Below are 25,244 nucleotides of genomic sequence, written 5' to 3'. Positions count from 1 at the left end.
CAGTACATAATCTGTGTGTGTGTGTGTAGCATAAAATGATCTTGTCAATCTAACACATGGTAGTCAAATACAATTAACATAAAAGAACTCTTTACATTTTACATAACCAGTTAATGTCTGATAAACAAGTAGCGTCTATAAATATTTGACATGAATGAAAAGGATACAAACATGAAAAAATCATGTTCATGTTACAAAAAATTTGTGTGCAGTTATAACATGAAAAAAATAAGGTTGACAAAACATAACTTAATTGCGTGCAACCGATTACAATAATTTTTTTTATGTTTATCCCACTGATTATTTTTTTCAGTGTATCCCAGGCTGCTCCAGTCTGCATGCCAAGTATCCTTGGGCAAGATACTAATCATCGGAGTGTGAATGTGTATGAATGTTAGATACTAAGCACTTAAGAGCTTAGAAGAGGTGCTGGTGTGAATGAATTAGTTGTATAAAGCGCTTTGAGTGCTCAAACAGAGTAGAAAAGCGCTATATAAGAACAAGTCCATTTACATGGTGCGACTCTCCATTCAATGGCTCTGGTAAATATTTTAGAGAGTCACCTGTCATGTCTGCAAGTAACCAGTTGTCAGCAGCAAAGTGATGTGCAATGACCAAATCACTTTTCGTGGACGCAGCTTTAGAAATAAGAATGTAAACATGATTGCTCATGTGCTTCTGATGCGCAAGTCCATAACATGCAACTGTTCCAATTAGACTGTTTGTCATTTTAACTGAATTTTATCGAAGCATACCCAAAACAGAGTCCACTGAGATAGTTCAGGTGGCCGACCCGGAGGCAGACAACAGAGACGGAACAGGTCCGGAGGCCAGCCGTGGGGAGGGCAGCGGCGTCGACAAAACCGGTCCGGAGGCCACCTGCGCCGGCAAAGAAGTCCAGTCAGCAGCCTGTCCATTAGTGTTATGAGTCACCTTACAGTGAGATGACAAACAGCAGAAGGTCACGTCCCTCAAGCCAATCCAGTTTAGTACTACAGGCAAGTGGATGGTGGATTTTAACTGAGAAGGCTTGTTCATTCACAGAAACCACAAACACAATGAGATATTGCATGAGTTTAATTGAATACTCCATCACACTGATCAATAAAATCAATAAAACCCCACTGACTGATATATTGACACCCCGCATCCTAATCAATAGGACAGCCGATACAATAAAATAGATGAAAGTTTCCCCAAACATGAGATAAAATATTGCACACTGAATGATCAGGATCAGCTTGTATTGATGATTTCTGCTCAGCAGGCAGCGACCCGTACATTCACAAAAACATCAGAGATTATTGATTATCAGATTAACACTTGAAGAGTTTGATCCAAACATCCTTCAACACCCAGAGAGACAAACATAGGTGCTGCCGTAGAAAATCCCTCTCACTGGATCAAAACAGCAATTCAAACTCTTCATTCATTCATTCATTACATTTACAAGCTGGTGATTTAACATCCCATGTGCCAAGAAAAGTCCCAAAATCCAACACAGAGACACAAGATGACCTCCTCCACTGTGGCCACACCTCCTTCTGTTGCCTGGTTCCATCAATAAAATATACTGGGTGGGGCTGGGCACTGCTATCTGGGTTAGGTTCCTGTCCAGTCTCTGAGGGAAACTGCGCCCCCAAGTATTGGAGAAGAGGTAGTGCCACACTGCACACAGATGGATGCTGATGAGGCAGATGCAGAGTTTGTTTTAACACACCTGGAGGGCCAGGTGGTCGATGTTTACCCACACTGGGACACCACGACTGCAGCTCTGATGGTTTTTAATGTGCATTAGGAGTGTCAGAGGGTAAAAACACAGATAAATGGTCACATTCTGTTTGCTTAGTTTTGTTTTTAAGTCTGCACATTCTGTAATGTGACCTTTAGATATTGGATAATAGCTAAATAAATACAAAATCAGGGGAGAGGTTGGATATGATGATAAAACACTGAATTTGGGGCGATTTCATAGGCACTTTCCTGCTTCAGCTCCTGTTTAAAAATGCTCATGAAAACTTTACCCTATAATATATGGACTACTGAAACATATTTTGTTCAAGGCAACCTATATATTGTGAGAAGATGTGCTGCAGTCATGCCGCATAAATATATTTGGTTTGGTTTTGTTCCAACAGACCTCACTAACATGAACAAGAACATTTTTCAAAAGCCACAACTATTCATGTATATCCATTTGAGGCTGCTTAAGGTTGAGGCTTTCCTAAAAAGAAAAGGAAAAACAATAAAATACTGAGTACAGGTAGCATTGCTCAGCCTTTAGGGATTGATAAAAGCACAGTGAGGCTGGTGACTAAATAAATCACTTCCAGTCACTGACTAAACTGTCCACAAGCATTGAAAAGTGATCACTCCTTTTTCATCACCTATCATGTGTAAACTATTTGATGAAAGACTGTAAAGCTTCTACAAGATGGCCTGGATATGGACTTCCATGTCCACAGATAATGCTCGATATGGGATTGTTTAAGCAAGATAACCATGGATGTACTATGAAGCTTCTACAAATGGCTCCAGTAAAGACATACTGAGTGGAACCAGAATTTCTTAGCTTCTGCTGGGGCGTAAGGAGTGTTGAGCCAACATGATGATCTTTGCTCTAACCTCTGGAACTAAAATACGTGGATGTTGAACTAGAATACATTGCTTTAATGCAGTGGAGGTTTTTGTGTCTCCTGGCTCGATCTGCTCTGTTTTTTTGTCCTCTGAGGCTTGATGGATGGACAATGCTACAGTCTGAAGTCCGATGTGGTAAATCCTGCCATGACTATGGATGGCATGTGTTCACAGAGCTACATTAAAGATCACATTTCATTTTCTCAGATTCGGGTTTTGGTTTGTTTTCACTGCCTCAGCAAACACCACATATCTGGTGCTTATTTAGAGTAAAATCAAGCACTCGCAAAGACATTCTGTTCAGGTCTGATTGTCTCTGGAGATGAAGATGGGAAGAGCAATCACTGCTGGGCTAGCAGGGCATTACGGTTGGCCTTCATCTTCTCCAGGCGCTTGGAGAGGTGGCTGTTACTGACCTCCAGCTCATCAATCCGATCCAGAGCTGAGCGGAGCTGCGAGAGACATAGAAACAATAAATGTTCCTTAGTGCTCACATAGAAAACAGTGAAGACAGAATACATGCCCAAGAAACCAGAAAACACAAAGCAAGGAAAGTCAACTCCCAGACAGAAGGTGGTGCTCTCACCTCTCTCTGCAGCTTTCGTTTCTCTACCTTTAGCTCATCTTCGATCTTCTCTGCATTCTCCGACGCCCCTTTATAGCGACTCACCTGACCCTCCAGACGGATTACCTGAGGACATCAACAGCAACATGAACCGTCTTATTTAAGGCAGATAAAGTTTCAAACTTCTTGATGAAGTCAGATGAAAGTGGACTTTTAGGGAGGGAGTGAGTACAACTAAACAGATTGAAAGTTTTGTTGTGTTTCCTGGCCAAGCTACAAGAAAGACCTACAGGAGCTTTTATGACATCCCACACATATTGACTGATCCCCTCATCGCAGCTATAACAGCTCCTGCTCTTCTGGGAAGGCTTATGGTCAGACAATGATGTTTTGACATTTGCAGTCTCCATTTTACTTCATATCAAAGGTATGTGATGGAGCAGATATTAGGGCTGTGTGCAGGGCGGTTAATTTCTTCCACAGCAAACTCATTCATTCTAGCTTTTATGTACCTCACTTTGTGCACAGTGGCACAAGAGAAAAGGACCTTCCCCAAAACGGTTCACGCAAAGCTGGAAGTAGAGAATTTTCCAAAATGTGACAGTAAGCCGAAGCATGAACATTTTCCTTCAGTGGAACTGAGAGACCTAGATAAACAGGGATTTACAGTTGGTGTGGTCAAACACTTCTGTCCATGCAGTGCACCTATGATAAAGGTGCTCCAAAGATTTATCTTGTTTGAATATTTCTGAGATTGAACCCATTTGGGAAGGAAACACTTAAGCATGTCAGTACTTACATTTTGTTCAAGCGTGGTGACTTCCTGTTCAGATTTCACTAATTTGAATTTAAGGTCACTGATTTGTCTGTTGGCATCTCCTACAGAAAAAGAAAATCAAACGAACAAAGAAACTTAATGATCATTTTAATTATTATGTAATTTTACTGACAACGAATCCACAGAAATTTCACAAATCCAATGTACATTTTGTGAATACTACAACAACGACAAAACTAAACAGAAAACATGAAACTGAAGAATGGCAAGGGGTAGATGAGGAAGATTAAACAGGATGAAAGATTAAAAAGGATGAAAATGATGAAGACTCACTCTGCAGTTCTAGCAGATGAGAGTCCATCCCGTTCTCCAGACCATCGTTTTCTGTATTCTGAACTCCTTCTGTGATGATCTTCTGTCTCTGATCCAGCTGAGACTGCAGTAGCCTCACCTGTTCACACATTCAGAAGCACATTTCATATACTTGGCTAACATCGGATTAAACAAATCTGCAGTGGAGGTGCTTTCCAACTTTATAATACAGGCAACTCACCTGATCCTGTAAACTCTCTCTTTCTTCAAAAAGTTTTTTCAGCCGAAACTCTGAAACAGCAGAAAAAAATTAGTCCAGGAAACAGTCATATTATTCTAGCCTGAATTCTCTTATGGTTTAACCTTGAATTAAACATCAAACACTGATTCGGCACATCTGCCTTTCATTATAGCTTTATTGATTGTGAGCAGAGTGCCCCTTTAATTGTGTTGGAAAAGATCTGTGCCAATCCTTCCCGAGAACATTATGAGTGACGCATTATGTGAGAATAATAATAAATCCTGTAAATGGAAGTTAAAAGCTCCATTAAGTAAAGTCCTTTGACTAGTTGTGGTTTTTCAAACACACTTTGCATGTGTTGTGTCTGAGCAGCTGAAACATGATAGAAAATATAAAAGGACCCGATGTAGATCCTTGAAAAGCTAATCTAAAACTCTGACTCTGAAGTTATCAGTTCTTTAAGTTCTTTAAGTGTACTGGGCACCAATTTGAAGCCTTTCTGCTTCCTCAAGCCAAAAATTACTTAATAAAACTTTACATTTATTCATGATAGAAAATTTCAAATGTAAAATACAGACAAATATTCTTTTCAAACAAGTGCATTTTATTAATCTGAAAAATTTTTTTTTAAAAAATACCATCAACCCATTTAAACAGAAATAAACTATTGATTTCATGTAATTGTTTTGATGCCAAATTCATGGCAGTTAAAGTTTACAGCTGCTTACCCTTGTACAGTGTTGCAATTAACTGTCAAGAAAACAATTTCCAAGCAGTCAGCTTATTAAAACATGTCAGTAAAGAACATATTTATAGGTGAATGGTTTAAATATTCACTTTATTTATTTGATCAGTTCAAATACTTAAGTACTGATAACAGTACTGATGCTTCATTGATATTTCAAAGTCTAATAATTTAGAATCTAAAGCTCCAACACCGTGACTACCAAATCATTATTTCCTTCATTCTTGTGATTTTAGGAAATGCTGCACTCAGATTTTTTATTTTTCCTGCAGTCTGAACATGACTCTCTCTGTCTTCTGTGGCATTTCATGCTTCCAACTTCAGCAAGAGCCTCCATTTCCATCTGCTGGCCATCCTCGTTGATCTCCTCACAACTGTCAGTTTCTCCGACCAACTCCTTTGAATTTTTGGCAGCTACTACATGACAGCTTTGACTCTTGAATCTCTTTGAACTTGTTGACGAACCCAGATTTGACCCAGACACCTTTGCTGTGGCCTCTTCAGGTTTAGTGAAGTAGGAGTCGATAAAAACAAAAGGCTCTGAGCAACTTGTTACAGTTGTTTCATCTATATCAGCAGGATTTCCTCCAAACAATTCTACCACTTCCATTTCATGGGTTTTAGACATGATCCTTTGTGCCTTTTGGTCAGCATTCATAGGACGATCCAGATTATCTGCATACAGTTTACTTGTGGAGGCTACTTCCAACATCCTTGAAGCTGAATGGTCTCTCAGTAGGCCTAAAGGTCTGGTCAGACATTTTTCCACATGTTTATTAAGTGTAGGATCCATCATGTGGCCAGTTTGCTCTTTGTTATGCTGACTAGGCTTGTTCTTTAATATATTTTCCACATCTGAAGTCCACTTTTGAAGAGATCCCAGGATTTCTGAGAAGATTTGCGAGATTTCAACTACAAAAACTTGATTTCCAGCAAATCCTTGGTGGATATTTTGAGTCATCTTTTCCAAACCAGCACAGATGTCCAGTGGGGCAAATGATGTTGATGTTTGAATGTTACGTTCTGCACATTTGGAGGAACTATGTCTAGCTGGTTCATGAATCCTCTGGTCTTTAAGTTCTTCGGGTGATTGAGCTGTTTCATGAAATGTGTCTTTGTCCACCTGAACCTTTTCCACACTACCAGAAACATCACAATTGTGACTTGATACACTAAGCAGTACCACTTTGCTATCCTGAATGACATGTTCAGTAGGATGATGAAAAAGTTTTGATTTGAGAACAGGTGAAACAACCTCAGGGCATTTTTCTGAATTTTCCTGAGTTTTGCTGATCTGTTCACTAAAGGAGTGTGTCTCTTCTGTTGGATCCTGGTTTGCTGGTGCCGTTGAAACCAGCCCAAATTTATTTTTAGGTTTGGTTGCCATTTTTGGTTCATATATCTTACAAGCAGCCCCTGGCCTTTCTTTATTCATACGTAGTTTGGCTCCTTTCTTTCTATGTAGAAGACGTCCATGTTGCCTGCTCTGGATTTTCTTGATTCTCTTGGGTCTTGGTTGCTTGGTTCTTGCAGCCTCGTTTCCTCCTAGATGTTTGTCAGCTGTGTTTTGTCTTTCTATAGGCTGTTTGATCAACTTGCTTTTGCTGATGGTGGAAATGTCATTCAATGACTTTGACCGTTTAAGAACTTTCCAGAGGTAGTTTTTCTTGTTGTTCTCAGGTGGTCTGTTGCCTTCTTTTGTCTCCCACTCTTTAGTTTTTCCTGAAAGACCAGGAAGAAACATTGGAGGACCAAACACAGCTGACTCTTAGAGAAGTAAAACATAAATTAACTGTCTAGAAGAGAATTAACTGGCTTGTGGTGATGAAGGAAGAAGGCGATCAGAGGGATTAAACGTCAATTCTTGAATTAATCTTCTGTAGCACGAACTCGAAGAGCTGATTTTAAAAATCCAGATACGATGCTGAAGCGATTGAAATCATTTGAGATTTTTATCAAAATTAAAGAAAGATTACGCAAGCATGTGTTTGTTAGAGACTCATTCAGACATGCACATCATGCGATATTAAAAAAAGGGAAACAAAAACAAACAAAAAAAGAAAATGGTTCAGTAAAGTAAAAGGAGATGAAACATTACAAAAATAAAATTACCAATGCCAAGTGAAAATAAACTACTCCAGTTTTATGCTAACATATCTCAAAATTCCATATGTCATATTCCTGCTACAAACTTGTGTAACTAATAATAATGACTTAAAATATAACAATTTTTTTAAAGTCAGAATTGTAATTTACAATCTAATATCCTAAATAAAAATATGTACTCTTGATTTTAAAAAACTGAACACACTGAATTACACCTTTTAAAACATTGTAGCAATTCTGACAATTATAATTTCAAAATGTTAACATTAAACATAAATGTTGTGGTATTAAAACTATAATATGATGTTGATAAGTTAATGCTTTATTTGCATTCACATTAACTACTGTAAAGTTAGCACCTATTCTTCTACATGTACACTTACATAATCATAAAATATAAGTTGGACATACGTCAAAAAAGATAAAAGATTAAAAACAATAAAATAATTAATATTTATAATAAATGTATAAATAATTAAAGGAATAAAAAAGTCAAAAAAAAAATAAACAAACCCCCACCCCCCACCCAAACACTTATATATTCTTATGAAAGGTTTATTTGGGTCTTACCAAGCATGTTCTCTCTGCCACCTTGAGGAGACTCCTGAGCCAGTCGAGAGGCAGATTCTGCACTTATATCGTCCTCGTTCCCACCGAGTTCCGCATCCCCATTGGTGGTAATGTCAGGAGAGATGGTTACCCCGTTTTTCTGTCCAGCAGAAATTCATAAAATCAGTAATCAGTCAACAACATAATCAATACCAGTCGCCCTCTGTGTGTGAACGTTGGTTCTTGTATTTAGTCAGAAAGCCTACAGTTCAATTTTAAAAATCTTAAACAGCTTCACATTAACTGTCCTGTGACAGTTAACAGATGTCACGATGTATTTGCGTAAGATTTAGAAACTTGCTATAAAATTTAAAAACACAGCAAACTAAAATAAATATTCTAATAACATAAACCCCTTTTTTAAATGCTTTAAAAGGAATACCGTAATTTTAATAAAGAAAATAATGAAAGTTTTAGAGAATAAATTCTAAATTAGTTAAATTTTTCAAAAAGTTAGTTTAAAGATTCTGATAAATGTAGAAAAGAGTGTAGATACTGACACAGTTTCAAAAGGAATGAGCGCCGACTTTCCCTCCAAGAAAAGCAAACAAACAAACAAACAAACAAAAAACCCTAAAAGAAACTTTTTTGCAAGTATAAATTTAAGTGGTTAAAGTGCAGAGAATAATCTGTAATTTAGCAAAACATGTTTCAAAATAAACTTTCACATTTAGAGGCACAAATTGAAATGTTAAGAAAGTTATAAACTTTATATAAAATTAAATAATTTGACCTTAATATCAATAAAGTTGAAATGTTAGTTATAAAAGTATGATAGAATAGGTTTCATTTTAACAATATAATTTATGCTAAAATGGACCATGGCATCAAAGCTTTTCACTTTCATGTAAATATATGTATTCATTTGCATTTATTTAGATAAAAAAAAAAATTGAAACATTAAACAATTTTATCAATTAAAAATTAGTTTTAAAGGAGTAAAGAAGCAATTTTGCAGAAAAAAACCCCCACTGAAAATTAAAAGTTTCATTAGTTCATTGGAACTCTATATGTCCCATTTATTTACCACAGAACAGAGAAATAACAGTAATAAAAATATAAAACATGAGGGATCTAAAAAGTTAATTTGTATAATAAAGCTGTAACTTGACAAAAAAGGGCAAATTTATAAAGGTTTATCAGATTAACAAGTCTTTAACAGATTTAGATACCTAATTTTTTATTTTTTTTTTAATTGACACAAGGTTCATTACAATAAGAACAAAATTTAACAATTAATCTTTTGTAAGTGCAATGCATGAGATTTTAGGTGAAATGAAACTCAAAGGTTTTTCAGATTGTTTTTTTAAAAGAAGGTTTTTATATGTTAGTTTATGGAACTAATGCTCAGTTTTAAAATGCTAAACTGATGAAATCAGATGTATTCTCAACTCTGAGCTCTTCCTGCTGCTCTTCAGAGTTTGATACCTTTAGTAAATCTCGCAGTCGAACCACCTCGTCTCTGAGCCGGTCACGCTCAATGCAAACAATGTCCGAGATTTCTCTGTGCCGTTCCAACGCCTGAGCGACAACGAGCGGGGAGGAGAGGAAAGAAGTAAGCAAGTAAGGAAGAAAGAAAAGAGTTAGTGAAGGAAAGAAAAGTAAAACCCTAAGAAAGAAGAAGTGAAGCTTCAGACTTAAGTTTGAAAATCGTAAAGCACTGAATGAAACCATACCCCGATTTTTTTGTCTTTCCACTGCAGCGCCTCCTGCAGGTCAGAAACTTCCTGACAGTAACTGCTGCTCTTCAAACGCAGGTCAGCCACTTCCTGTTCACCATAGACCCAGACGAGGGCAGCAGAAAGCAGTAAAAATGAGTAAAGAGCAGAAGAAGGCGGAAGGAAAGAAAGAAAAAGAGGAGGAATAGGACGGCCACACAGCCCAGACAAGCACCTAGACGGCCCAGTCAACCGTCAACACAAACCGTCATACGAGTTTTCTAATGAGCAGGCGTATGTGCGTATGTATATATATATACACATATACACACGAGAGAGAGAGAGAGAGAGAGAGAGAGAGATAGAGAGAGAGAGATAGAGAGAGAGATAGAGAGATAGAGAGATAGAGAGAGAGATAGAGAGATAGATAGATAGATAGATTAGGGGTGCAACGATATTCGTATCGATATTGAACCGTTCGATACAGTGCTTTCGGTTCGGTACGCATATGTATCGAACAATACAAAATTTGTAATTTATTTTATCAACTTTCCTTCTGACGATGCTGTCTGTGTTGAGCGCTCAGTGAATCTGCGTTCGACTACTCCACCTACGGTCGACAGTGCAGCCTAGGCGGAGTAGTCGAACGCAGATTCACTGAGCGCTCAACACAGACAGCATCGTCAGAAGGAAGAGCGCAGGGCAAGCTAGCGAGGCAGAAGTTAAGCTCTCCTTACAACATGGACCTCCCCCACCCTCATTCAGATCTGGCGTTTGGAATTATTTTGGTTTTCATGTGACGTATGACCCTGAAGGTAAGCGAGTCATGGACTAAAGTAAAACAGTATGTTGGATGTGCCATGCAATGCTCAATTACATGGGTGGGAACTAGTGTGTTAGCGCAGTTAGCTCGTTAACGTGTTGGCCGTCTAGCCCCATGCACGGGCGATCGGCGGTAGCTCGTTAACGGAGATTTGCCGTGTTGTGGCGTTAAGGTCATTTCAACGAGATTAACCTGAAAGCACTAGTGGGAACACAACGAATATGACTGCACATTTACGCCGACATCATCCTAGTGCAAAGACAAAAACAACAAGCATGCTACTAACTTTAGCCGAGTCATTTAGACAGCTGTTTAATATGCTGCTGAGAATATAGCCCAGAAGAAGCGGATAGTATAGCTTTTATTTTGGAAAGAGACATTTCTCTGTAATAAACTCTTTTCCAAAGATGAGTGATTCCTCAATCAGATACAGGGCTCGCAATATCGCTAGCCCAACGTCCTGGGGCTAGCAATTTTTTTCAGTCGGGGTACCAAAATCTATCTCTGCCCTGCCCGTTGGGCTATTGTAGGAAGGAAAAATATATGTCAATGCTTTTGCATTCTTTCGGAAATGTAGCTGGGTAATTATGTCATTGGCATCGGTGAGCCACTGTCAATATGTGACATATTGAAATCGCGTTTGAATTTGCGCTTGTTTTTTTGCTTTCACTTTGCAATCGCGCGAACTGTGTATAGAGAGCGACAGCACTGATCTGTGAGTGATGATAATTTGCGCACCAATTCCTCTGACATCGTCTTATTAATTGTTAGCTTACTATGCAAACATGACAAGTGAAATCTCCCGCAGCTTAAACATGTGAGAGGTTGATCGCGCAGAGAATCGCTGAGCTTATGTGAGTGCGCGTGTAAAAGCAGCAGGATTTATATTTGACTACGATGACCTGGATGACTGAGAACCTTCACAGACAGATATATATTTTAGTTCTGCTGAGCCAAATAAGACAGGTCAGGGTGAAGAAGTGACAGCCAAAGAAAAGCTTACCACAAAACGGAGAAGTTATGACAAATCAGACTATAAGGCAAAAAGAAAGTGCAGCTTTATGGTTTCATGGACAAAATAATTTCTGTGGCTGCAATATGACGAGCTAAATAACCAGGGCTGCACATAAGTGGTCCGCAGGTGCGCATTCGCTGTCAAAATAAAAAACACGCACAAGGGTTAGGGTTAAATTTAAAAACTGTACTTTTGAGTTAAAATATATATTTATGATTTTAATAAATGACAAATTAAAAAGGCATGAACATTTTTTTGTATCGAAAAAATATCGAACCGTGACACCAAAGTATCGAACCGAACCGAACCGTGAATTTTGTGTATCGTTGCACCCCTAAAATAAAAAAAAAAAAAAAAAAAAAAAAAAAAAAAATTATATATATATATATATATATATATATATATATATATATATATATATATATATATATATATATATATATATTTATTTTATGCAGTGTATGAATTCACTGGTGTACAAAGTTATCAGATAGTTTCCTTATATACTGTTACAAAGATGTCAAATGAATTACAAACAGCGATTTGTTCGTTTGGTGTCATATTTATCTCTGTTTTTTGCTTTAGTTTGAGCTTTTTGGACTTCGTGTGCTCAACTGTTTCTGCTACATGTCTTCGCTGTAATTAAAAGTAACATAGTGTGCATGTTAACCAACCGTGAGCAGCTCCTCAGTCTTTCTCAGAGTTTCTTTCATGTCTTTGAAGTGAAACTGCAGTAAGCTGTGAGCATGACGCTCACGCTCCCACTCCTGAAAACACACACAAACACACACTGATAAACAACAACAGTAGACGAGAAAAGAAAAAGATCCTCAAATCTGCAGTTAAGATAATTACAGACATGGTAAAAAAAAAAGAAGACCCTCTTTAAATTGCTTAGGCTTTATGTACCAAACGTAATACACATCTAATATTATGCCGTGTCTTTATTTCACATTATTTAACTGTTCATGAAGAACAAACTCCAGCCTCACTGCTTCCAAAGGAACTATGAGGGTCGGTAACACCAAGGTGCATTTTGAGCAGTTCTGAAGTTTCAGGTGTGTTAACATGAAGGTAAGGAAGACATAATCAATGATATTAGAGAAGCAACTGCTGCTTCCTGTCAATCTGGGAAAGGTTATGAGGTCATTTCAAACAATCTGAGGTCCATCATTCTACGGTGAGAAAGATTATTCACAAGTGGAAAACATTCAAGGCAGGAGAGGACGTCCCAGCAAACTCACCCCGAGATCACACCGTGCAAGTCTCAGAGAAAAGATAATGTTTTTTTATTGAATCTTTTTTACTGATCACATGTTGTGAAATGTGCAGAACAGTCCTGGGTTGCAGAACAGTCCTGGGTTACAGAACGCTATGAAACAAGGAAGTAGGATACTCTGAGAACGCTGTAATCTCAGAGGTGTTGGTGCTTCAGAAAGCTGAATATATCACAGCCTGTAAGCAGAATTTCAGCCTTTACATTTAAGGTTAAAGCTCTCAAAGAAAAAAAAAAAAAAAAAAAAAAAAAACGTCTTCAAGAAACTTAAAGAAGCCCAGACGTTTTTCTTTCGAAGATCCATAACTACAATGACCTGGATGACTGAGAACCTTCACAGATGAAATTTTAGGTATATTTAATTTTTTTTTTGTAATAATTTTTTTTTTGTATTTATTGCATGTTTATGTTTTTCACTGCTGTAATCAAAATCATATAAGCTGCTGCACTGAACAACTTTCCCTTCTTTTGACAAGAAAGTGAACTGAAAGTTTTCGAGTTAAATCTGAGGCCGTTAGTGTCACAGCTGAAACTGGGTAACAGCATGATGATCCAAAGCACGGCAGCAAATCTCCGTTAGAAACGTTAGGTGCCACAAACGTCCAGACCTCAGTCCGACTGAGACACTTGTGGTTCTATATTTGGGTTCAGTTTTTGTCAAATAAATGAGACACAGTGATGATATATAATGATGATACGTGGACTTTCTTTTTCTTTGACTCTATTCATATCAAATATGGTTGCAAATATAAATGTATACAAATATGTGACCTTGTGTGCATCGTCGCAGCGGCGCCGCGTCTCCCACAGCAGCTCCTCCATTTCGTTGAGCTCCTCCCTCAGCGTCTCCACCTGATACATCAGAGTCGACTTCTCGTTGTGCAGTTGAGCGTTAGAAACCATCGCTTTACGGTACTTCTCCTCAGTCTCCGCCAGAGAGTCCTACAGTCACAAAATAGGTTTTTATTTTTTTCATATTTATCACAGTAAAGCCCTTGAAACAAACTTTGTACATTTATTTATTTATTATTTATTATTCATTAATTTATTATTCAACATGAGCACTAAAACTGGTGAGTGCTTGAGACACATTTATTTAAATCTTGAATTCAATTTGTTTCAAACACTAAAGAAACTGTCTCATGGTTTTTTTAAACGTGACCTTCATCTCTCTAATGGACGCTTCGGTTTCTACGGAGAATGACGTGTCACAGCTTCCTCTGCGAGATGAGGCTCCACCCAGCGAGGCCAGAGTGGCTGCTGAGAGCGTCGAGGCCGTCCTAGAGCCCTGACACAAAAATGATTACCAAATTTATATCAGATCATTTAAAATAAATCAATAACAAAAAATGTATTTACTTGGTAAAATTACAGTATTTTAGTTTTTAAAAAATAAATATTAAACATAAATTTTACACAAGTTTAAAAAACATATGATGTTTTTAAAAAGATAAAATAAAATCAAGAGTGGGCTCACTTTATCTGGGAACTCTCTGTCTGTCCTCTCTTCCACCTGAACACAGAAACACTGATTATTGATATGACTGATTGAGTTTTACTGTAAACTTCAATGAGTGAGGCTGCGAGCAGCCAGCAGGGGGGGCCACAGAGTCAGACTGAGACATCCAGAGATGAGAGCTCACCACTGGGCTTGCCCGAGCTGAACTGGCCCTGGAAGAGGCCCGAGAACCCGAACCCAGAAACCCGCTGTAGTCCGAAGGCTGGACATAGGAGGAGGAGGGTACAGAGGATGTAGGAAAAGAGGAAGGGTGAAAAGGAATGAATGCAGGTGAAAGGGAAATAAGAGAAAGGAGAAAAAAAGGACGGAGGGAGAAAAATTAGGATTGAAGGAAGGAAGGAAGAAAGGAGATGAGAGAAAAAGAGGATCAAAAATTAAATGTGAAGGTGACACAGGAAGGAGGTAGAGAGGGAAGGAAAGAAGAAAGAAAAGAGTTGGTGTCATCAGTTGTTTATCACTTTATCAAGATGTAAAAATAAATCTTTAGAAAACTGATCAAACTCATTAATGATCAATGGAACTTAAATGTTTTGATTAATCAGGATGAAATCAGCATGTGGGTCAATAATGAGTTTGATCATTGCTCTAACTTCACTGCTACTCAGTTTGATCTTCTACTGAGCTACACACAACCACAGGAAGTGATGTCAGAGAGTCAGACCCTATAGCCGTGGCAGCGAGGAGCATCATAGAAAAACGCTGAAGGCTGCAGACAGGTAGAGACGACCAGACTCTTTATTTTCACAAGAAGTGACCTCACAATGAGCAAGCTCATGATGTGACTCAACCTCTTGATGTTATTGATTATTAATCGGCCTCCTGTCTCTTTCCTGCTTACAGCTGCCGCAGCAGCGTCCCCGTCTGTACATAACCTGCAGTAATCAGCATGAAGCTCTGCAGCTCTGAACGAGCTGCTCATATCTAGTCTTCACGTTCAACCTCTGTCATTTACCACCAAAATGCTTCATACAGCAGCTTAACGAGCCGCAGTCCATTAGCAGAACCTGAGCAGTGTCCATAAAAACTAGGTTTTTATGTAGTAAACTCTTCTTCTGTGGTTAAAATGCTGAGATGTGAACTCACCCTGAGGCTGCCTCGACTCCCAACTGACATCCTCTCCTCATCGTCAGAGATCTGCAATTAAACAAGCAGAGCATCAACAGACAGCACAGTTCTTCACGTCATTGATTCTGTCATTGCACAGGCTTTACCTTACAGCATAAAGCGTCGTGAGGTGACTGCTGCTGTGGTTTGGTGCTATATAAATAAAAACTTAAAAAAAAAGCTTTACTAGACCTGAGTTAGACCTGAGTGTAAACTATCCAGAGCTTATTGGATGATCTAATGTTCTTTAGAAGTTGATCCAGCCTTAGGATGTTGCTTTGTGTTTAGATTTTAGGGGACCAAACACTCAGACCTCCTGGTGAGTTAGTGGAAACTAACCATGCCTACAATGATGTCATAGTGTCCCAAATACACCTTTCCACACAAGTCGTAACTGGAGGTGTGATAGTCAGCGTGGACAGGTAACACACATGATTTTTAATTTGTTAAAGAAATAAAGAAACAGAAAAACAGGAAAGAGATACAGACCGACGCGTGCCTCCGAGAGTGGCGAGAATACCGCTCACTATCCTCCTGAAAGGCCACGAAGTAGAAAGCAGGTTAAAAGATTGAAACCAAAGAAGAAGGCGGCAGGTGTCCTCTGAACACGTTAAACAGCAGGTTATTGCATCATTGGCATGGTCTAATAAAGCACAAACACATGAAGGCTGCTGCATGCAGACAAGAAGCATGGGGGGAGAAATGACAGACCATAGCCTGTCAAAATACTACAAAAATTTTGTAGTTCTTATTTTAAAAAAAGAAAGAAAATAAAAGTAATAAAAGAGGTCTGCTTAGGGGATAAGTCGAACACAGTGTAAAAGTATAAATACAAGAATAAAAAATGAAGATACACAAAAAGCAGTTAAAAGTAATGCTCTATTAATTTAAAAATAAATGCAAATTGACACAAATATAAAAGTTAATATTAATTAGAATTAAACAGAAATCAGACGCAGGTGTGAAACAGCAGCAGCTGCAGAGACGTGCGAGCAGGAACGGTTACTGGGAGGATGATAACTGATAATCTATCAGACAGGATTAAACAGGCCATTAATCTGAGCCTGTCTGAGCACGTGCAGAACAGACAACAACAACAACAACAGACAGTGGCATCCTGCTGACACATGAAAACTCCTGCTGTTACGCACTTAAAAAAAAAAAAAAAAAAAAAGAGCTGGGTAAATGGGGTCAGGCTTTAGGATTGAGACAAAAAAAATCAGCTGGTTTCACTCAAACATCTGGATTCAGGCTCAGTTTTATTTGACTTTTAACATAACGTTAAACTGTGCTCATGTACATGTAGCTTACATTAAGGTAATACTGTTTTATTCTTTTTTATATTCATTACATTTTAATATGCTGTGTTACGTGATATAAAAGACACCTTAGTGTTGCTTTTACTTACATCACGTTCCATTAAATCGCATTAAAGTTTAAACTTTTATTCAACTTTTTGCTGAATCACACTGTGTTAACAAAATTAAATTCAATATTTGATGAATTATTGTCATGATCTCTGTCCTGTAATATGAACTCAACATTTAATATAAAATTACGGCATTTTCAATACAATTTTATTTTTCCTTTCTTTTATATTTATATCAAACAAATTACATTATTAGTATTTTATTTCAAACTGTGACACTCTTAAATGTAACTCATGTTAAGGTGTACAGCCCAGAGTCACATGGGAGGCTTCAAAGGGCTGGTTTATTTTATGTTACACAGAAAACAGGTTCTGTTACATTGTTTAAAATATTGATTATAATTATAAAACTCTAAAATCGGATACTTTTTACTTTCTATTTTTTAATGACTTCTAATACAACGCCTATTTAAATTAATTTCTGTTTTATTTGTGGATACACATTTAATATGTTGTTTCATTTCTAATGATGCATTGCATTGATTGCATTTTGCATATACAGCTCATGTAATATGCTACACTGTTATCTAAATGTAATTATTATGTACTTACACGACAGGTATTTTTTATTAGACCGTGTTTTATTATAACTCAAGTCTTGTTTTAGAGTCATATGATTGACTATGAGCTGTTGCACAGGTAATATGATGAAACGGCCCTTTATCTCCACTGGAGCTTTCATGTGTCAGCCTGACACTCGCACAGAGTCCTACCATCCACTGCTCAATGTGACCCCACTTATTATCCACACCGTAATACTTCTGTAGAGGAGGACGAAGAGGTGGAAGAGGAGAAGATCAAATGGGGGAAAGGACAAAGTTTCAACTATTCAAAGACAAAATATGAAATCTGTTTGCTTTGTCCTTCTGGGGACACCAGCTGGGTGGAGTTAGTGCAAAGCCCTACCCAGCTGGTTCCCCCAAAAAGATAAAACTAAAAGAAAGAATGAGTTAAGGCTGAATGGAGGACTTATTCATACCTTATGACTGTGAAACAGCTAAAGGAAGAACGAGAGGAGAGAAAAAACAGGTCAGAGAAGCCAGAGGTCAAAGGTCAAAGGGGCGTCCAGGATAATGAAGACAGAGGACACAAACAGACTGCAGCTCAGTGGGGGATAACGGCTGAGACTTTAAACCCAGAGTCTGTGTCTCCAACAATTTCAAAGTAACTACACATTTATAGAAATGTAACTATTTAACTTCTTGTCCGACTTTCACAGCAAAAGCAGTTTTTTTTACTTTGTCAGAGGCTGATGACGCTCAGCTCTTTTCTGAATCTCATTCATCAGTCACTCACTGATCAATGACCCGTCATTCAAAGCCCTTTCTTATTTTTTATATCTTTGGTATAAGAAGCAAAATCAGAAGAGCTGATGAAAACAAACAATCAGTAAACAGACACACTGTAATAATTTATTGTTAATAAAGTTGTTCTGAGACTCACCACAGCAGGACAAGGCCGGGTTACCTCCACACTTCAGACCGAGCGGTGACTAAAGGCTCAGTCAGACTGGCCTTTGACCTCACATAAACACAATTTGATGACTTCCTGTCTTTGTTTATTCTTACTCTTTAGTAAACTGAGTTTTTTTTTACGGCATGCAGCCCTGCTGCACAGCCTGAAATTTTATAAGATAAGACTTGAGAACAGGAACAGTGTTTACTGAGGTCAAAGGTCATTAGAATGAATGAATCAACAAAGAGAAGATGACCTGCTTTTTACATTTTCAATTTTTTTTTTTTAACTGTTCTTATTTACGTGGTTTTAAAACATACCTGAAGAAGTCAGTTTTTCCTCCTTCCATCAAACTGTTTTCACAAGCTTGTAAAATAAACTGTTTCCATGTGAAATTGTGAGCTCTTCTCTTTCTGATCAGTAATTGATCACCACAATTATAATCATTGTTTCTTAAAAAATAAAAGCCTGCTAACCTCTTTCTGTCGCTCCAGCTCCTTCATGCGGATTTCTCGGGCCTCGGCTCTCGCGGCCCGCTTAGCTGCCAGCCGTGCCTCCGCCTGAACACACATGGAGAGCAATACATCAGCCAAAATTTTGTGATCAATAACCAATTACCGGGTCACAGGTTTCAAATGCTATGAGTCAGCAATAAAAAAAAATTATAATAAACACCAAAAAAAAAAACAAAACAAAACCCAAAACTGTGATTGATAATAAAACATGAATGTTATGTAACTTTAATAAGAATGTAAGTTAAAATAAAATAAATAAATAAAAGCCTCATTCAGCTGTCTGTTCGTCATTGATCAATAACTCGATCAAATTCCTCTCAGCTTTAATCAATACACTCAGTGATGTCATCAGTCACTGTTAGAGACCATAAACCTGAACCACTTCCTGCTTTTATTAAATTAAATTCTAAATGTAAAACTAAAGCTGCTAAAAAGTAATGACATTAAAGCTTAAAATTTAAAAAAAAAAAAAAAAAAAAAAAATTCACACCAAAACAAATAAAAATAAAATAAAAATGTCCTGAAAATTACATTTTAATAAACAGTTTGTTGCTTATTTTGAAACATTTTCTGTTCTTTTTTTTTAAACACTTCTTATTTACAATCTTTCATTTTTATTTTAAGCATTAAATAATTATGTAAATACAAGTTTAAAAAAAAGTTTGTAACCTAAAAATATTTTATCTGAAAAAAATAAAATTAAAAACAACATCTTACTTGCAAAAATAACCTAAAATACTGTGAAAATGTTAAACAGTAAATATATTTATGTGAAACTGATGTAAATGTTTGAGGTCTGATTCTTCAGGTGAGTCTCAGGTGAGTCCAGCAGGGGGCATCAGTGTGTCTCTCAGGTTCATTCAAAAAGATTTATCAGCACAACAACAGCGTTATTATAAAGTACAGGTGATCACAGTCAGACACCAGCTGATCAATTACTCCACAGGAGACATCGTCTTAATTACTGAATCAATCTATAGGTGTCATGTGATTGGCTGCCACAAATCACCTGATAACACATGCCTCAGCTCAGGCATGTCTAAAAAGAAAAGGTGTCCGGACTTGTGACAACATCAGAAATGACTTTAAATTACCAGAGAAGAAAAGCTGCTGTTTCCAGGACACCACTTAAAAGGACAGTACACCCGAGTGTGCAAACACCTGTCAACATTTAAGCTGTGTGTTCTGTCACTGCAGAAGGAATGTGGTCCATCCACCTCTCTTCATACCTGAGACACTCCCTCCATCTAACTGTCAGCACACACCTGAGAGATACCTGAGAACACTCAACTCTAGGCCTGCCACAAACGATTATTTTGATAGTCGACTAGTCACCGATTATTTTTGCGATTAGTCGACTAATCAGATCATGCATCCATTGGACGTAAAACATACAGCTTATTGCACCAGCATGCATCTGCTCTTATATAACTATCATTAGCTTACAGCTTGAAGTGTTTAAGGTATGTGCTAACCAAAAATAAAGATAAGATGATAGTTTATTAAACTTTTAATGAAATTTGCAGATTGTCTTGGTGGAGTTTAGTAAACCCAGCCGTCTGCTCTTTGCTATCTAAAATATAACAGGACACTGGAGTATGTTCTGGAGCTTCTCACACTTCTGATAATCAGTTGTCTGCTTGATGTTTATTCAGTTGTGTAACAACTATAACTTTAATCTCAGCCAAACCGATTTACTTAGGAACAAATAAAATACTGAAAAAAGCCAAACAATAACATTTTAGAGTAATATTAAAACTAACTAGCTGCCGCCATTGTTGGAAACTGAGCAGAGCTGCGCTATGAATTCTGGGATAGGTTGGGCCACGAAGCAACCCATCCTTCAAATCTGGGGAAATGAAGGACACATTTGTCGGCTGCATTTGTCGGAGTCTTCAAATTTGGACAGTCTTCGTCGTGTCGCTGTAACGTAATCGGCCTAAAAATGCGGGAACAGGAGGATGCGATTCTTGAATTTGGACACAGCTACGATACCCGACACTGCTTCTTCTTCTTTGGGGTTTAGCGGCAGCTGGCATCCTTATACACGCAGTGCTGCCATCTTCTGTTTCAGTCCGTTATTACACTCTTAAATCCTGCTACTTACTTATTCCTGTGTCTTTTGGGATCTTACAAAGCTTCAAATGATGCGTCGAAGACTAAATTAGTCGATGATTTTGATAGTCGACATAATCGTGACTAGTCGACTAATCATGGCAGCCCTACGCCCAACCCAGCCTTCAAATCTGGGGAAATTAAGGATGCATTTGTCGGATGCATTTGGAGAAGTCTTCGAGTTTGGACAGCCTTTGACGTGTCACTGTAACGTAATCAGCCTACAAACGCGGCTACAGCCTACAAAATATTTATATTTTAATGCAATTACTTTATTATATTATACATTCATTATTGTAAGCATAAAAGTACCTAATTTTTTGGAAAGATTTTTCACAATTTGAATTAATCTTTTTTTTTTTTTTAAATGATAAAAATACTAGTTTAGTGTTTAAATAATAAAAAGTACCACCAGTTTATTTTGTACTTATAAACTCCTGAATATTATACTTTTACTGGTTTTAAAAACATTTTACTTTATCAAACATGAATTTGATGGTATATTTAAACATGTACAAGAGTCCTTGTCTTTACACTGCAGTGATGATGAGTCTGCTGGTGATGAAGATGAGTGGGCTCGTCATGTTGTGACTGCTGAAATGCAGATTAATGTTTGTGCTTCAGCAGGGGATTAAGAGAGGTTGCACATATACACACACGTACAGAGTGTGTGTTTGTTCTCCCAGTAGGTCAGTGGGAGGGAAAACGTTGGTATTTGTGTCACACCAGACTCCAGTGAAAAAAAAAAGCCTGATTTAACAGTGTCCACACTGCTGATTAGAAACACACACACCCACACAGCTTAAAGGCTGTGTGTGTGTGTACGTGCTTCAGGCTCACTGAATGTGGCCAAACCAGTTTCAGGGTGAGGCTCCACAGCTAGCGCCACCACCCGCTGAGAGAAGAACCACAACCGAGCAACAGCAACATCACCGAGCAACCGCAACAACAACAAAAACAAGCTCCACAGTGAGGTGTGACACATGCTGGGAGTTTTCATTGAATCTGATAAGTGTTGGGTTGGATGAAAGGATGTTTACTCCACATCCACGAAAGCTTCTGACCAGAACCGGGCAACGAGAGCAAATCAGCATCTCGCCTGCATCATGACTTACGAGTTCTTGCCCTCATAGTTAAACTGGTTTGTACTGCAGATATGCAGAGATGCTGTTTTCCTGTAATGTGATGGGACCCAAGTGCTGCAACAGACTAGTGAGATCACCAATCATGATGGTGATCAGTGGCACACAGTTTTTAGTTGTCTTCATTTCCATTCATCTTCTCTTTTCTAAAACCAAAAATGTGTTACATTTGTAACTACACACCCTGCACTGCGTTTTAAAGTTGGCAGTACATACACAGGGAATATTAACAGAATTACTAACATAACGAAACAAACTAATGCACATGGACGAGACTATGTAGCTTTTCAATTACAGCTGAAGCTGCCACACTTCAAATTTATCATAAAAAAAAAAACCTAGTGCTGTCAGTGTTAATCTCGTGAAAATGACGTTAACGTTAACGCGGCAAATCTCCGTTAGTGAGTTATCGTGGATCACCCTATATGTGGGGCTGCACATTATCAACACGTTAGCGCGGTTAGCTAGTTAATGTGTTACCGCCGTCCAACGTCATTTTAACAAGATTAACTCTGACAGCACAAAAAAAAAAAAAAAAAAAAAAAAAAATACAGTTACCGATCCAACATTTTGTCCTTCACATCTTCCAAATCCATCAAACTGGCCAGATTAGAGTCCTTGCTGGGCCAATTCTGGTCCCCAGGCCTTACATTTGATACCCCTGAACTATACCATAGGCGTTGCTCCATTATAGTCGAGTAGTACCTAACGTGTGTGGAGTTGTTACATCAAATAACTTCCAGTGAAGTCCTTTGTTTCAAAAATGGCAGTTTTGATTTTTGTTAAGGAGGTGCTCTCGTAACTCATCAAGTGACGTTACTGTGCAGCCAATTGGTGATATGCAGTCTGTTATTTCCAGATCACCTCTGGTCACTATAAACCCAGGTCAAGTACTAAAAGTGTCTGATACCAAGTTCTATCACCTGAAACAGACAGTTTACTAAAAACAGATTATAGTCAGGGCTCAGAGTTAGAAAGCAGTCAATCTGCAACATCAGTCTGAGTTTCCAGCTTGAGCACCCAGGGCGACACACTTTTGTTCTCACATTTTTTCCTCCCAATTATCATCATCATCACAATCATCAGGTCTTTACTACAAACCGCTCAGATGTGACACCAAACGTGACCTGCAGCAGATCTCCTGATTTAATCTCGATTTAGACTCCATACACCATCCACTGATGTCACAGTCAGATGGAAAATATGAGGAACCAAAGATCTACAGATCTGTGACATACTGAAAGTAAAACTGTACAATACTCTGAAGTATCAAACTATTGGAACACAAATTATACTGTAATTTTATCATTTCACTTTCAAATTGAGTAAAAATTTCATGATTTGTTCCTATTATTTTTATGTAAACACATTTTAAAATGTTAATTTTTTAGACGTTACTCAGATATATTGATATTTTACTGTAATAATTTAATGCTTCTGATCTTCTGCTGTGAAATAAAGTCTTGGCCGGGGTCCAGAGGGGCCCCTAAGCAGTGTGCGGCCCTGGGCCCTAAACAGCTGGGACCAGCTGTGATTCACAGAAACGTTTCTCTGATGTCAATTTCTCCCCCTGATCGATCAAATCGACACCAGCGGGTCTATTAATAAACATCCTCACCTCCCGGGCGATCTGGTTCAGTGCATCGTCTTCTCCGGTCAGTTTCTCCCGGTTTGGGATCCTCTTCCGGCCCGGTCCCTGAGTCCCCATGGTTCCGGATGATCCTCAGAGACCCCCCGTGGTCCGGGACATGCGGCTCAAAATAAAAATAAAAAATCCTGAATAAGCCGGATGGAGACTAAAAACTGGTTTTCTTGATGCTAGGCTCCGCTGCAGGCTCCGCTTCTCTCCGGTCGGGTTCCTGGTCCGGCCCGTATCTCATGTCTCCATAGCCCAGGAGGATTTTACCTGGAGCCAAATTATCCACAAAGGCCCCCGTCAGTCCTGAACCTACCCACTTCAAGTTTAGAATGAGATTATCCAAAATAAACCGGGCTATCTTCAAAGAAAAAAGGCGATTGTAATGTGATTCTGCAGTTAGACTCTCCGGGATCAGAGTCCCGCAGTTCGCATCACTCAGAGGTGTACCTGCGCCCGAATTATCCACAAAGGGCCCCTTTAGTCCTCGGTGCACTAACCTGACAGTTGGAACCAATAAAACCCCTGATAAACCCGGGTTTGTGTCAAAACCGGGATCCTGCCCCTGCGGTTTTGCGGTCAGAGGACGTGCGGAGCGGCTTCGGCCGAGATGCCGCAGCAGAGAGCTGAAGTTAGCCGTCTGCCGGCGTCACCACCGGAAAACCTCAGCCGGAAAACCGTAAATATCCCGCATCTGATCCCGCACCCCTCCGCAGGGACTAACCGTCACAGCAGCGTCGGTGAAATAAACGTCAGCTCGTTAATCCGCCATCTTATCGGAGCTCCCGAGGAGGAGAAGGCGCTGCTAACTCCCGGACCCTGATGTACACACGAGACGGGCTGGCAGGTGAGCCGCAGGTGGGCCGTTCCCTAACAGTGAACGCATCACGACACGCCGCAGTGTGACAGGGAGGGGGCTTTTATTGTGGAGGAATCAAACATGCACCGCCGGAAGAGACGCTAGAAAACAAAAGCTGATGAACGATCAGTCAGCTTTATGTGTGTTCAGAAGTGACGTTTCCATGGTGACAGTGCTCATGGACTAAACCTTTAGCTGTCTCATGACGACTTTAAAGTCCGACCTCAGTTGGGGTTTGGGGAGGCAGGGAGAGTCTGGTTACTGAGGGAAACCATGGAAAAATGAAAGAAAGGGACTCCAGGAAGCAGCGTTGACAGGTGACTGATTCTATAAATGTTCCTATTGATAACTGAGCCGAATGTATTTAAATCGGGTTTAACAAACAGGAAGTGTTGAGCTCAGACCTCACAGTGTAAACACATCTGAGACTGTCATTTTTCCACACCGATTTTTCCAACCTCACCACATGCTCTTACTGTTTCACTTAAGCAGGACAGGAAAGAAGCTCTCAATGGGAACAGATTTTCATATTAAGAGCACATTTGAATGGTTTTTTCTTTAATTTGTTGTCAAATTCTGAGAACAGACAGGCTGTTTGGATGCTCCATGCTCCATACTCCAACAGTACTCAATGTATAAAATATTAAAGACATTAAGCATTTCTCATGTTTCTATCAAACACAGCTGCTTTTGAAAACTGATCCA

General features: G+C 38.7%; 1 protein-coding gene across 8 annotated transcripts; it reads right to left on the bottom strand.

Annotated features, from left to right (window-relative positions):
- Positions 1–1,059: 1,059 nt before the first annotated feature.
- Positions 1,060–24,596, bottom strand: lrrfip1b (leucine rich repeat (in FLII) interacting protein 1b). Of its 8 annotated transcripts, XM_080877570.1 has the most exons (18): positions 23,663–24,587; positions 18,749–18,832; positions 17,797–17,814; positions 17,531–17,578; positions 15,878–15,922; positions 15,368–15,418; positions 14,243–14,278; positions 13,928–14,053; positions 13,537–13,707; positions 12,164–12,256; positions 9,670–9,762; positions 9,422–9,514; positions 7,955–8,093; positions 4,534–4,583; positions 4,314–4,431; positions 4,002–4,081; positions 3,224–3,328; positions 1,060–3,089 (listed from the first exon to the last, which is right to left on the bottom strand). In XM_080877570.1, exons 1-18 carry the CDS (start codon positions 23,750–23,752, stop codon positions 2,979–2,981), a joined length of 1,551 nt encoding a protein of 516 aa, XP_080733696.1. In that variant the 5' UTR covers positions 23,753–24,587; the 3' UTR covers positions 1,060–2,978. The 8 variants fall into 8 exon arrangements, with proteins under 8 accessions (XP_080733696.1, XP_080733689.1, XP_080733690.1 ...); XM_080877563.1 differs by lacking the exons at positions 1,060–3,089; positions 3,224–3,328; positions 4,002–4,081; positions 4,314–4,431; positions 4,534–4,583 and adding an exon at positions 4,590–7,000 and having other exon boundaries at positions 23,663–24,596; XM_080877564.1 differs by lacking the exons at positions 1,060–3,089; positions 3,224–3,328; positions 4,002–4,081; ... (2 more) ...; positions 17,531–17,578; positions 17,797–17,814 and adding an exon at positions 4,590–7,000 and having other exon boundaries at positions 23,663–24,595.
- Between the last annotated feature and the right edge of the window lie 648 nt (positions 24,597–25,244).

This window comes from Rhamphochromis sp. 'chilingali', assembly GCF_963969265.1.
Source record: "Rhamphochromis sp. 'chilingali' genome assembly, chromosome: 3".
Lineage (NCBI taxonomy): Eukaryota > Metazoa > Chordata > Actinopteri > Cichliformes > Cichlidae > Rhamphochromis > Rhamphochromis sp. 'chilingali'.
Note: the sequence above shows the minus strand (reverse complement) of the source record. Positions and strands in the feature narration are given on the sequence as shown.

What these genes read in the sequence shown, in the direction of transcription:
- lrrfip1b (XM_080877563.1), bottom strand. Translation starts at nt 23,752, where the DNA reads ATGGGGACTCAGGGACCGGGCCGGAAGAGGATCCCAAACCGGGAGAAA. An exon ending in CGTCCATTAGAGAGATGAAG is followed by an intron (nt 13,708 to 13,927) that starts GTCACGTTTAAA and finishes TTGTGACTGTAG; the next exon opens with GACTCTCTGGCGGAGACTGA. An exon ending in GACTGCGAGATTTACTAAAG is followed by an intron (nt 8,094 to 9,421) that starts GTATCAAACTCT and finishes TCTGCTGGACAG; the next exon opens with AAAAACGGGGTAACCATCTC.